The sequence below is a fragment of the Schistocerca gregaria genome, chromosome X, assembly GCF_023897955.1.
Source record: "Schistocerca gregaria isolate iqSchGreg1 chromosome X, iqSchGreg1.2, whole genome shotgun sequence".
NCBI lineage: Eukaryota > Metazoa > Arthropoda > Insecta > Orthoptera > Acrididae > Schistocerca > Schistocerca gregaria.
In genome coordinates, this window is record NC_064931.1 from 91,707,835 (window position 1) to 91,722,559 (window position 14,725).

The 14,725-nt window shown below is 39.8% G+C and overlaps 1 protein-coding gene across 1 annotated transcript in view; it reads left to right on the top strand.

The window, feature by feature from the left end:
• LOC126298783 (ATP-binding cassette sub-family G member 8) overlaps window positions 1-12,291 on the top strand; it is a 290,336-nt gene extending 278,045 nt beyond the window's left edge. The window contains exon 16 of the mRNA XM_049990244.1: window positions 11,531-12,291. Within this exon, the coding sequence (XP_049846201.1) occupies window positions 11,531-11,746 (216 nt within the window). The 3' untranslated portion in view covers window positions 11,747-12,291. The remainder of the gene's footprint in view (window positions 1-11,530) is intronic.
• Window positions 12,292-14,725: the final 2,434 nt, after the last annotated feature.

Genomic DNA, 14,725 nt, shown 5'->3' on the forward strand with positions numbered 1-14,725 from the left:
TCTTTCAGTTGCTCCTGTATACCAGGGTATGCCTATTAATGCCTGTTATTATGTCCTCCATATGGAAGTCTGTCTGATCATCAAACAATGGTATGTCTGTTCAATCCTCCTGTGTGAAAAATTTCTTAAATGCAAAATTTAGTGCTGCCTCTCCCACCAGAGGTTCAAGTCCTCCCTCGGGCATGTGTGTGAGTGTTGTCCTTAGCATTGCGTTAGTTTAAGTAGTGTGTAAGTCTAGGGACCGATGACCTCAGAAGTTTGGTTCCTTAAGAATTCACACACATTTGAACATTTTTGGAAAATTAAAAATTCAGCTTTCATTTCAATATATTCTATTGCCATTCCAGAGTTGTTGACGAGCAACTGTATTGAAGCCTTTGCCCTGCTTATTGATTTTACCTGGGACCAGAATGTCTTGTGTTCTCGGGAAAATATTTTGCTAAGATATGACATCAATTGTTGTATGTGTCATGCATCGATCTTTTTACAGACACATGAATTGCACCCTGCTTTCATTTCTTTTCAGATGTGTGTTGTCATATGAACTAAGAGTGGAACAGTCTTTGCTTCCTCAGGATTTGCCATATTTTTGTTATTAAACCACAGTGAGGCTTTTCCATTGTTAATCTGCTTTTTTATGTGCCAGCCAATAGTTCAATAGCTCAGCTACCTGTTCTGTGGCTACCCATACTCCTATTATTTGTTTTATGTCTGATTCTCATTTTTGTGGTCTCATTTGTGACACGGCTCCAGACATTATCTACTTGTGTGGGAGTCATGATGCAAGTATAGTCCATAGTATTCTCACAAAAGGCGGACTTATTTAGCTGTCACAGTCATGTGCAATTGACATTCCATAGAATTTATTAGCAAATGGCTCTGAGCACTATGGGACTTAACAGCTATGGTCATCAGTCCCCTAGAAATTAGAACTACTTAAACCTAACTAACCTAAGGACATCACACAACACCCAGCCATCACGAGGCAGAGAAAATCCCTGACCCCATCGGGAATCGAACCCGGGAACCCAGGCGTGGGAAGCGACAACGCTACCGCACGACCACGAGATGCGGGCAGTTTGTTAGCAATCATCATCTATGCTGCCATCCGCAATATGTTTCACTTTTGTGAAATGTTCCACCTTGCAATTATGAGGAACATTATTGCACATAAGCCAAAGGAGCACACTTCTCCTTCCGTAGTCCTCAAAAAATTTGAAGTACCGTTTCATTACTGTTGCTGTGAATGACCATGAAATTGTGGCACTAAAATTTCAAGTAGTTTGCTTACCTTTAACCTAGTGAGTTGTATTCAAATACCCTACTGATTGCTGTGAAATCAGATTTCATACATATTGGCTAGTATGACTATCTAACATATCACCTAGTATTATTACTGGGTATGGTAAACCTCAAAACAGTCATCTAAATGGAGAGCAACACAACACTTTTTACACTGCCATGCACTCTCCCTTTTATTCTTCTTGAGTAGCACACAACATATGTATTTGTGACACTTCTTTCTTGTTAGTTTACGGTATGTACATCAGGAAATGAACTTTTGTTTTTGCCGGGAGTCGCATAATGGTGGTACCCACTGATAGTTGCCCAAGCACAGAGTACTCGGGTAGCTCTGCACTCTTTAGCAGCTGCTGTCCAATGTTGATTGTGAAGTTAGTGTAGCAGATTTGTTTCTTTCCACTGATGTTATGATACATAATGAAGGAGTTGAAAATATGCATACCGAGAAGATAAAAAAAAAAAGATCTGTCTATACTCCTTCACAGTGTGTTGCATGATTAGGAAGTGAGCTATGACTTGGTCTTGAAGGTCTAGATCACCCATTCCTTACTGACACTGAATATGCAGGTTTTATCACCACCTCTCTTGATGTCTTACTTTTCTTTCCTCTCAGTTTGCATAATGTCAACAGATTTATGATGACTGGACAGGAATCAAATGTCTTTGTTATCATGCCACTTATCACTTAATACACAGTTACAGAACCATCTGTCATGCTCTGTACATTTCAGTTTTATTTTAGAGATCTCTCTCTCTCCTCCCCCCCCCCCCCCCCTCCCCCCTCCAGTCAGTGCCTACGACATTTGTCTGTCTGTGAGTCTTCTAAATAAGTCAGATAAAGAATATCAGTTATCTGTTAACGGTGTGTTACCTTTATCCAACAATGGTTCACACTTGTTTAGCACTACATTTGTACTGGCTGGAAGGTTAGGATCTGTCACATCATCATCAATATAAATTCTGAAAGAGAGGCAGTAGCTAGAACTATGTAGATTCACAACATGGCCTTTCTATGTTGGCACTGCAAACACCTGAAAGCCATTATTCTTCCCAAGGGCATGCAGCTCTTCTTAATGTTAAATGGCAATAGCATCATCTTGAGCAAAATATTCTGGAGATAAAATAGTCCCCCTTTCGGATCTCTGGATAGAGACTACTCAGGAGGCTGTCATCATAAGGAAAGACAAAAGTGGCATTCTACAGGTCAGAGTGTGGAATATTAGATCCCTTAAGTGAGTATAGAGGTTATAGAAAATAAAGAAAAGGAAATGGAAAAACTGAAGTTAGATGTAGTGGGAATTAGTGAAGTGTGGTGGCAGGAAGAACAGGTCCTCTTGTCAGGTAAGCGCAGGGTTATCAACACAACATCAAAACCTGAGGTGAAAAAGGCAAAAACCCAATCAAGAAACTTTAAAAGAGAAGCAGCTAAAGACAAGGAGGACCCTTGGGAAAACTACTCAAAACATCATTGAGATGGCAGTGGTTCAAATTTGTTTCACCGTGCTGCTGTGGCAAATAAAAAGTAAGACATGACTGATAGAATGTGTCTCATCTGCTAAAACATCTGATAAAGTAGACAGCAAACATACACGTAAACACAAACAGTTAAACAATGGGCACTGGATCAGAAAGTGGTGCACTGTAAAGGGTTGAGAGGGAATCTGTTTTGATCTGTTGTTTCCATTTGCTGCCCCATGATGTACACTGGCAGCTGTGCCATTGACTTGGCTGTGCAAGCCAGTTATGCATTGTAAATTTGCAAGTGTCTCCAGACTGGAGCACATCTGCTGTTATTAGCATTTGTTCATGTGCCCAGAGTAAATGAAAACAGTAATGTAAAGATGAATTATTTAAACTAAGCAGATTTGCAAGTCTCTTTAATTTATCATCAGGCAAGTCAAGTGCATGATAAGCACATCATCAATGAGAGAATCAGCATAAGATTTTTCACACCTGTCATTTTGGCACTAAAACTAGCAGTCTGTATTTAAGCCCTGTAATTGTGCTAGCCACTCTTCATAACCTTCATTTTGTTTCTTAAAGCATAGAAAAAAATTATACACAGCATGGACTTGTGACTCAGAGTGTGATTCTAACTTATCCTTAATTTCAGCATAGGAAAGATCCACAGGATGAATTTCAGGACAAAATTTCCATATAAGTTTGAAAACTTCTGGTCCAACATTTTCAATGAGAAAATGCTTTGCATTCAACATCGCCAGATACTTGATGTGTGATGAAAGTTTGTTTAGTTGTGAAATGTAGTTAGGCCAGCCTTCTGTTTTCTGGCTGAATGCCGGTGACATCTTAAGGTGTGTTCACACTACTCATGCTCGCCAGACTTGTGCTCATCAGACTACCCCAGTTGCTCGCCAGGCTTTGACTTGTGAGGATCTGCTCCGTACCTGCAGTCATGACCAGTGCTAGCTTCCCGATTTCAAAATGGTTATAGCTTGTGTCAGCTTCTTTGTGATGCACCTATTAGCTCAGAAACAAGATCTAAGAAGATGCATCAAAGACCAAAGAAAACACAGGTGGTGGATGACCACAGTTTTCAGAAGCAGAAAAGATATGGTGGGAGTGATTTGATGGACAACTTGCATGTTGAAAACATAAATTTCAAGACATACTGCCATATGTCCAAATCTAATTTTGAATATTTGATAAATTTGGTTGGACCAAAGATGCAAAAGCTGATATTAGCAGTGCAGAAATTCAAAGGCCTTGAAAGTGAATCAGTTAGGAGCAGTCACTTCCTCAAACCCAGTGCCAGGCTTCCCCAGGCTCATTTTTCTTCTGGTGGACTTTCCTATAAGTGGCTAATAAGCTGATCAAACAATGGAAACTCGAGGTAGGAATATCAACAATATGGGAAAGACAGATTGCTATTTACCATAATGAAGACATGTCAAGTTGCAGACAGACACAATTACAAGACACCATACCCATGAAGAGTACTGTCATGATGGAATCTCACACTTCACCCTTTTTATTTTATTTTATAATGGGAGTTTGTGGCATCCTACAACACAGGATATTTTTCATAAGTGTGTATTAATTTAATAGTAAAGTCATCAGTCCACTCCATTTTAAAAGAAAAACATGTCCACAACATAGAAACAGAAAAAAATAAAGACCAAACTGGAGAAGTGCAGTGAACCAGTTGATGAAGGCTTGTCACTGTCCACATCGTTCTTGCAGCTCCCTGTGCATCCCTCTGATATACTGACAACAGGCAGAGACAGGCAAGCCATAGGCTTGGTTAGCTCGCAAGTCCATCTTGTGGAGAGTCCTTGGAGCCTACTTCTGTCCACATTGCTCATAAGGCTCAATTCTCCAAAGCACACGAGTCACATGAGTAGTGTGGATGCACCTTTAAACTTTCCTTGACCATTTTCTGTGTCCGTTTCAAGTTTTGCCAGGAGTGCCACCAGCAGCTGCAGCCAAAGGAAGGCAACTGGCTGAAACTTGTCAGCTTCAGGTTGACCCATATCTGAAGAATATAAGTCAGAACAGTATAATAAATTCTTTGAAATCTTACTGATAAAGAAAGGGAGTTAACAGCCCACAAACAATCATATACAATTGCAAAGGCCACACTAATTCCAGTGTGTTGCAACAAGAATGTTTATATGCACTCACCAGTTTGGTCATTACCAATGAAAATCCTTGTAGCCAATTTTTATTGTAGTATGAGCAATGTCTCTTTCCAAAAATCCATTGATTTTGTCAACACAAGCAATACAGGTAACATGAAATGATACAAGTCATAGGCATTTCCTACAATAGATGAGTTGGAACAAATAAACGGTAGTGAACCAATAACCCACAGTGCAAACCAGAATCTCTGTGTGAATACTACCAATATTTCCTCTTACAAAACAAAAACAGGGCAAGAAAACATTGCAACGACGGCACTTGCATGTAACATATCGGAACAAACAAATAGGCCTACCAATCAAGAGCTTTACAGTCCATGAAGTGACAGAAGATCGATGTGTTAGTAATACTTCTTTGAACAATTCGAAAATTGGAGCCAGTAGAAATGAAACCAGTCCCTACATCTTAGCCAGACCTTCAGATGAGAAACTTCACACCAATTTGTTCCTGTATTGGGTGATGTACAGTGTAGGAAAAGAACTTTTCGATCTACAGATCAGCAAGTATCATTCACAACACGAAAACAACAAACCAACAACATACACAAAACAAAGCAGAATGCATCTGTACAACCAAAAATGCTGTATGCAAGTGCACTAAAAAAAAGTGTAGAGGAAGAAAGACCTCAAGCATCTGCCATAGCATCAGTCAGAAATTCAAGTACTAGAGAAAGAAAAAAATCAGATAATAGGCACTGGTGAAGAACAAGGATTGCTATATGGTGAGGAAAGAGCATGGTTTCATTTAGGAAAAGTGAAAAACGGGACAACTGAAAATGTACCCAAATTCCTTGAGAAAATCTTTCCAGGATATAGCAACTTTAATGTAGAAAAACTGGAAACAAAGGGTGTGAACAGCAGCTTCAAGATTGGTGTGGACTTCCATCTAAAGGACAAGGTGATGGACACAACACTATGGCCAAAGAATATTGTTGCCAGGCATTTTTTTATTCCGGAGATCGACCAGTGCCCCTGTAAAATAGTGCCTGAAATAAAAACCCAAGGCCCCATAATATCTCACAGAAGTAACAGCAGAGATGATAGTTATATGCCCATAGTTATAGCAGTTGTTAATATACAGTGGTTAAGAACCAAAGTGGACCTTCTATCATTCTTTGTAGAAGAAGTCAAACAAGATGTTTTATGTATCTGTGAACACTGGTTAGATGAAGCAGAAGGTGACTATTACAGAGCCATTGAATATTTGGACATGGTAAATTCATGGTATCAAACTACTACAATTCATGGTGGTGTATCAGTATATGCAAGCAAGACTTTTAGTGTAAAGGAAATAGACTTAAAAAACTTTTTCACAGACCTAGATCTAGAATTAGCTTCACTAGTGTTAACAGATACTGACCTTATTATTGTCTCTGTGTACCACTAACCAGATGGTAATTTTGAAAACTTTATTACACAAATGGAAACCTGTTTGTCCTACCTAACACATCTTAAATCTAAAATTGCACTGTGTGGAGATTTCAACATACATATAGGTGATGGAAGCACTAAAGAGAGAGTCTTCATGACTTTGATAAATAGCTATGGGCTGTTTATTGCAAACCGACTGCCAACAAGAGGTGATGCCTGCCTAGACACAGCTATCACAAACCTCAATATCTGGGACTACAATATCAGTGTAGTTGAACCAATGATTGCTGACCATAGTGCACTAGTAATGGAAATAAGTATGAAATGCGCGAGTCAACTGCAACCAAGCTCATGGCACTCCAGTTACACATTTCGTAAAAGGATAATAAAAGAAGAAAGAATAAATGACCTTAAAATAGCCCCGTCAAGTGTAAACTGGAAGCAAAAAAAATGCAGGAATGGGGGCCAGTGCCTCATTCGAATGTCTGTTCCAATCATTAAAAGCTAAATTTGATGATTTTATTTCCAGAAATCCACAAGAAGTATCCTACAGGCAAAGCTAAAGGAAGGGACAAACCTACTACAGGGAAGATGTGGTATACCCCTGAGCTAAACAAATTAAAATGCATTGTGCTAATTTTCAGGGACCGTATGAAAGCAGCTAGAGATCTCCCATCTAGTGACCTGCTTCATTGTAACTATGTAAGAGCCAAACGAATTTACAGAAAGCAAGTGGAGGAGGCAAAAAGAGATACAATGACAGATTCATTAAAGAGGCCCACAATCCATGCAAAAGCAGCTTGGAATCTGGTAAACAAGTGCAGAAAAAAGCCCACCTCAGCCTTAAATTCTGGTAGTCCTGACACCTTCAATCAGTACTTTGTTAGGATAGTGAAAGATACTATTAATGAAATACCTGACTCAGGCCTAGTCCCCACAAGTCACATGAGAAACATAACCAGTAGCACTTTTGAAAACTGGACGGAAGTGCACCCTAAGGATATTGTAAAAATAGTTAAGCCATACAAGAACTCAGAGAACGAAGATATCTATGGTATGTCTTGCAAAATGCTGAAGAAAATTATTCTAGAGCCTGCTCAACCATTATCTATAGCAATTAATCCTCTGGTGTCTTCCCAAAATTTCCTAAACTAGCATGGACAGTACCAATCTACAAAAAAAGGTGACTCATCTGAAGTGTCCAGCTACAGACCAATTTCTATCATTCCTATTCTAGGTAAAGTTATGGAGTCTGTTATTAAACTCCAGTTACAGAATTATCTTGAAGTAAATAAGCTCTTCCAGGACACCCAGCATGGTTTTCGCAAGGGAAAGTCAACGTTTACGGCAGCACTGGACTTAACCAGAAAAATAAGGCAAGGATTTGAAGACAGAGAAAGTGTGGCACTGACACTCTGTGATCTTAGCAGGGTATTTGACTGCATTTCCCACAAGATACTGCACAATAAATTGAAGTGTTACGGTGTCGGAGGTGTTGTTCTGGCAACTTATCAGTCTTATCTGGAAAACCTGAGACAAGTAGCATCAATTCATGGAGCAACATCACAAGAACAAAAGCTGGAATATGGAGTACCCCAAGGGCCTGTCATAGAGCCTCTACTGTTCCTTATTTATGTCAATGATATGGGTTATAACAACAATATGTTACAGTTTGCTGATGACGCCACCCTTTTTGCCAAAGGAAGAACTGCTGCAGAATCACTCCAAGAAACAGATGTGCTCTTCCAAAACATTAAAGAATGGTTCATCAAGAATCAAATGAAAATAAATGAAGAAAAACACAGCATCCTATATGCACCCTTAACAACATCGAATGCCATGATAATGTGGAGGCTGTCAAACTGTTGGGCTTCATGATAGACAGGCAACTAACGATGAACGAACACACAGTGTATGTGTGCTCCAAGCTCTCCCGTGTAAAATACCTTCTGAAGAGGTTAAAAGAAGTATTGAGTGACCAATATCTCATAACAGTATATTATGCCCTATTCCATAGCCACATCAATTATGGCCTACTGTTATGGGGACATTCTGCAGGTTGTAAGGATATGCTAATTCTACAGAAAAAAGCTCTCAGAATAATCACATCAAGCAAAAGACAGGAGCGCTGCAGGCCTATATTCAAGCAGTTAGGAATTATGACAGTCTTCAGCCAGTATGTGTTTTTATGTCTCATCAGTGTGAAAGAAAACAAAGGAGTCTTCAGTGTGAGGCAAGATATACACAATCACAATACCCATAACAAGAGGAGCATCGAAATACCCAGGTGTCGACTGATGGGAACGCAAGACAGCTTTCCAGTGGTTGCCCTAAAGATGTTCAACTCACTGTCTCAAGAAGAGCAATCCTTGCTGCTAGGAACATTCAGAAGGAGAGTAGCACAGGACCTGAAAGAATGCCCATTGTACTCCATTGGTGAACTCTTAATAGTGACCAAAGTGAATGGACAAACAAATATTGTTTCTATTAAGTATAAATGTCTAAAATTTGTGAATTTTTTAAACATGTATATATGTAATTACTCTTGATGCAGTGTGTCCAGTCATAACTGGTAAACAACACAGATCTAGTAATAAAGTAATATGCTCAGCTTTGGGTGATGAGTGGTAGGTGGCTCCGTAGGTAGCATTGTACACACTAATCTAACTTAATACAGTGAAAGAAAACTATCTAATCTATAGAAGTTCAGTCTACACTACTGTAACTAACAATTATTTAGTTCAGGCACAAGTTTTAATAACACTTTGATACTCAATGTTTACTGTCCAGTATCGGTTGATTAAAGTGGCTGTACATAACAGTGGCAACTGATGATCTTCATCAGCTGGCAATAACTGTAAACATTGGTGGGAACTGTTGCTGGCAATGATCTGGCCAAGTGTGGTTGTGCATCACAATTTATCTGTAGCCAGCAGAATGGTCTCCAACTGTGATCCAATTCGAGGATGTAGAAAATAGTTCCTGGTGTCAGTACCATCTGTGGCAGCTAACATATCAATATTTGTATGGAGTGAGGTCATCAGTTGAATGCATAAATAGGTTCTTGTATATGTCTGCCATCTACATGGTGACTGATTGGAACTCCGGGGTGCCAGGTGTGGAGATTGCGTGGTTGCTATGTACACATCAAAAAACAAACATAATTTCATTACAAGTGTTGCATAAAAGATTAAATGTGTATTACGGAATGCTGATGTTCTTGGGATGTTAAGTACATAGGCTTCCTTTATACAGGAAAAAAGTGGAAGAACTGTGTGATTATTGTTTTATATATAACTGGTAATTGTCCGTGTACACAGTTAGTTCAAGGTAAAAATTATTTCAAGGGCACTTAATTTTAGTTTTCATTATGAAACAGTTTATAAATTCACATAGAGTACTCAGTTTAAGACAACAAAAAGAACTATGGTCATGGCTGTAGATTGGACCAAGAATGAAGCCTTAATACTCTGATATCGACAGTCAGTGTGGCTGTATCTAGGATGTTGAGCCAATGTTAGAATATCAATTCTGCAACCATGAAACTCTTCTCCAGCCAGGTCTACATTCTCATTCTATTTGTCCTTCAATTATAATTTGGATGAAGCTGTAATTCTTGTTTTGAAAATTGTTCCCAAAATGCACTGTTTTCCTGCATTTGATGATGGTTATGACAAAGATATTTGTCAGCATGTTAATGCACATCATCATTGGTGACATGTTCTACTCATGGAATTCAATGCTTTCAGGCTGTTCATAGATGTGATTTTAATTGTGCAAGATTATATTCCATACAGCAGTACTGATACCACATAGCACTTTATAATTTGCCATAATGTGTAAGTTATAGCATCCAGTTACAAATGATACGATTTTCAAATACAGCTATTGCAGTGCCAAGGATCTCATTTTTCTGTCAGCCAGCATCATAGGCCTTGCCACAGTGGTAACACCAATTCCCATCAGGTCGTGGAAGTTAAGTGCTGTTGGGCTGGACTAGCACTTGGATGGGTGACCATCTGGTCTGCCAAGTGTTGTAGGCAAATGGGGTGCACTCAGCGCTTGTGAGGAAAACTGAGGAGCTACTTGATTGAGAAGTAACAGCTGTGGTCTCATAAACTGACATACGACCAGGAGAGCAGCGTGTTGACCACATGCCCCTCCATATCCACATCCAGTGATGCCTGTGAGTTGAGGATGACACGGCAGGTGGTTGGTACTGTTAGGCCTTCATGGCCTGTTCGGGCAGAGTTTAGTTTAGTTTTTAGCATCGTAGGTATTTCATTTTTCTGACTCTTTTCAAGTATGTTAACATCCAAGTTAGTTGTCACTAGTGAAGATAATTTTGTTCAGAAGAAGGTGAAGGTCTCACATGTTATCTAGTATCACAGTGTAAGCTATGTAAAATGGATATTGCTTAAATGGGTTCTATCAGTGGTGTTCACTTCTTTGTTGTTGGTATCATTAAATGCTTAACAAAAATTGCTCCAGAATATAAGTTGAAGAATTTTAGAGATAATATAAATCCTTGCCAGACAAGTTTTAGAATTCTGATGTCATCCAAAATGTGATCTCATTGAATTCTTAGTAATTATTCCTTTACTGCCAGTGCACAGAAATCGATTTATGTAATTAGCTTCAAGTTTACTTATTATTTTTCACCATTTGCACAGTGCCACCTGCTTTCTTATGTGTTGTGATGTATATGTTCCATGAATCTCTGAAAAGCAGAATTATGCTGGTTTTATTGTGTGTCTACAGAGCAAAGTCCAAAGTGTATTGTTTAGAGTAGATTAACAGTGGGAAACAAAAATTTTATTAAATATGGAATATCAGGCTAAAAAGATGGAATGACATGAAAATCCAGTTCAAAATCCATAGTTCATGTTACAGTAATGTACTTCTCTACAGGTTTCAGACAAAAGCGACATGAAAGTGAAGTTGTGAAGGGAGGTAAAAGAATTTGACTGCAATTTAACAGATAGCAGAGGCATTGAGTTACCGAGAGGCGCACACAGAAGAGAATGAAAACTTTGCTAGTTTTCATCTTCCACATCTCTCACAATATTTTATCAAATTCTTGTAGTAATTATATCTATATGTAATCACAGTATTTATATAATTATTATTTAATGCATTAGCTGATTTCAGTCTCAAAAGTTGAAATGATGATACAAGACGTAAACAATCTGTTACAGGTCCAGAGGCAAGATATCATTGTGCAGGTGGCCTGTCCTCCACCCAATGGCACTGCTGCCCTCCTTTATAGTGGACTTATACCTGGCAAGCCAGAATATGCACTACCACTTACAGTTCTTGTTTTCTGGGTTGTGTGCTTCCTGTTAGCAGCAGCCAGCTTCCTCATATGCCGGCATCAACCACGTCGCCCGAGAACAAATCCTAACAAACCGTAAAAATGTTACTACAGTGGAACTTCACTCAGAGAAATACCCGTGCCACACTATCTGTTCCATTTTGTAACATTCACTCTCAAAACAATTTTAAATAACTGTGAGGCTTCCTTTTTGCCAGCAATTTTGTAAATTTTTTCTATTATTTATCAATATGAATTGCTGTACATATATCTCAGTTTATTCAAAATGGGAAGTTACCATATTACCATTCATAACTGGATGTGTATAACTAATCATCAAGTGTATGCCACTGATACATAATTTATTTAAGTGAAACTAATACTTTTGATAAGTATCATTGACAGTAAAAATGGGTTTTTATACTGTAATTAATTTGTGTGTAAAAATACAGTTGTCCTTTTTTGTATAAAATACTCTACTGTTAGATAATTACTTTGTAGAATTTAAATTAATTACCATTCATATCATTTAAAGAAGCTTCTTGTGTTGTAATGCACTCTCCATATTATCTCCTTCCCCCTCCAAATCTGTTAACTGTACTAGTCATATATATGATCTTAAGATAAATTCAAAACATACCAGGATGTTTTTCTTATTTTGTAACAATTGAATAACAGCTGCAAATCTCCTGAAAAACCTTTCCATTCTTTAATACTTTTTTGTGTTACTTTCAGCCAAACAAATACAGAAACTGAATCACGGTAAGTCTACAAAAGATTAATTAGACAGTCTGCATTGAGAAAATGGTTAGATTTCAGAACATTCTGAATAGTATTTTATTTCTTTTATCTCTATAATGAAAGGATTGAATGTAACAACTTACCATATAGTTAAGACGTTGACTAGTGGATAAGCACATAAGCAAGACTAAAAATGTTGCTAAATTGTTCTACAACATCATTCTGCAGAGCTAATACGAAATACATACACACATCCAGTGGAGTACATTGTACCAGCACTGCGCATTGAGCTTTTTTTTTTTTTTTAAAAAAAAAAAAAGAAAACCTTCATTATTCCTCATTAAAATGTCTTTAGCTCAAAAAAGATGGAGTAATGCTACTATCATAATTATTGCTCAATTACCAAAATGGTACAGAAATGCTGATACATTTGCTTCAGCTTCTCTTATTCCATACAAAAATTTTTGGCTCGAAAGTTGTAACTTATGTAATGACCAAAAAATTATATACTTATTTAGTGAACTTTTTCGTACTGTTAAGTAAACTTACCTACAAATGGTCAGCATACACACATATTTACCATCATCATCATCAGTGACAACAACAGCTACTTCATTCATTTGGCCACTTACAGTTTACCAGTCTACCTTTTACTAAGACATCCCTCACCATGTCTTCCTCAGGATGAATAGCTTCACCATATTTAAATAATAATATAGTGTTGTACTGTATACACTTATGGTTCCAAAACCATTGTACTATATCACACTATACTAAAATTCATCATTAGCATACTCGATTATTAATAATGGTAAGAGTAAATGTAATAATGCTTCATATAGTTTAGATGTTGAGTGGTAGGTAAACATACACTCTTGGAAATTGAAATAAGAACACCGTGAATTCATTGTCCCAGGAAGGGGAAACTTTATTGACACATTCCTGGGGTCAGATACATCACATGATCACACTGACAGAACCACAGGCACATAGACACAGGCAACAGAGCATGCACAATGTCGGCACTAGTACAGTGTATATCCACCTTTCGCAGCAATGCAGGCTGCTATTCTCCCACGGAGACGATCGTAGAGATGCTGGATGTAGTCCTGTGGAACGGCTTGCCATGCCATTTCCACCTGGCGCCTCAGTTGGACCAGCATTCGTGCTGGACGTACAGACCGCGTGAGACGACGCTTCATCCAGTCCCAAACATGCTCAATGGGGGACAGATCCGGAGATCTTGCTGGCCAGGGTAGTTGACTTACACCTTCTAGAGCACGTTGGGTGGCACGGGATACATGCAGACGTGCATTGTCCTGTTGGAACAGCAAGTTCCCTTGCCGGTCTAGGAATGGTAGAACGATGGGTTCGATGATGGTTTGGATGTACCGTGCACTATTCAGTGTCCCCTCGACGATCACCAGAGGTGTACGGCCAGTGTAGGAGATCGCTCCCCACACCATGATGCCGGGTGTTGGCCCTGTGTGCCTCGGTCGTATGCAGTCCTGATTGTGGCGCTCACCTGCACGGCGCCAAACACGCATACGACCATCATTGGCACCAAGGCAGGAGCGACTCTCATCGCTGAAGACGACACGTCTCCATTCGTCCCTCCATTCATGCCTGTCGCGACACCACTGGAGGCGGGCTGCACGATGTTGGGGCGTGAGCGGAAGACGGCCTAACAGTGTGCGGGACCGTAGCCCAACTTCATGGAGACGGTTGCGAATGGTCCTCGCCGATACCCCAGGAGCAACAGTGTCCCTAATTTGCTGGGAAGTGGCAGTGCGGTCCCCTACGGCACTGCGTAGGATCCTACGGTCTTGGTGTGCATCCGTGCGTCGCTGCAGTCCGGTCCCAGGTCGACGGGCACGTGCACCTTCCGCCGACCACTGGCGACAACATCGATGCACTGTGGAGACCTCACGCCCCACGTGTTGAGCAATTCGGCGGTACGTCCACCCGGCCTCCCGCATGCCCACTATACGCCCTTGCTCAAAGTCAGTCAACTGCACATACGGTTCACGTCCACACTGTCGCGGCGTGCTACCAATGTTAAAGACTGCGATGGAGCTCCGTATGCCACGGCAAACTGGCTGACACTGAAGGCGGCGGTGCACAAATGCTGCGCAGCTAGCGCCATTCGACAGCCAACACCGCGGTTCCTGGTGTGTTCGCTGTGCCGTGCGTGTGATCATTGCTTGTACAGCCCTCTCGCAGTGTCCGGAGCAAGTATGGTGGGTCTGACACACCGGTGTCAATGTGTTCTTTTTTCCATTTCCAGGAGTGTATAACCAAGACTGAAAATGTTGCTAAGCTTTTGGAGGAGATGTAT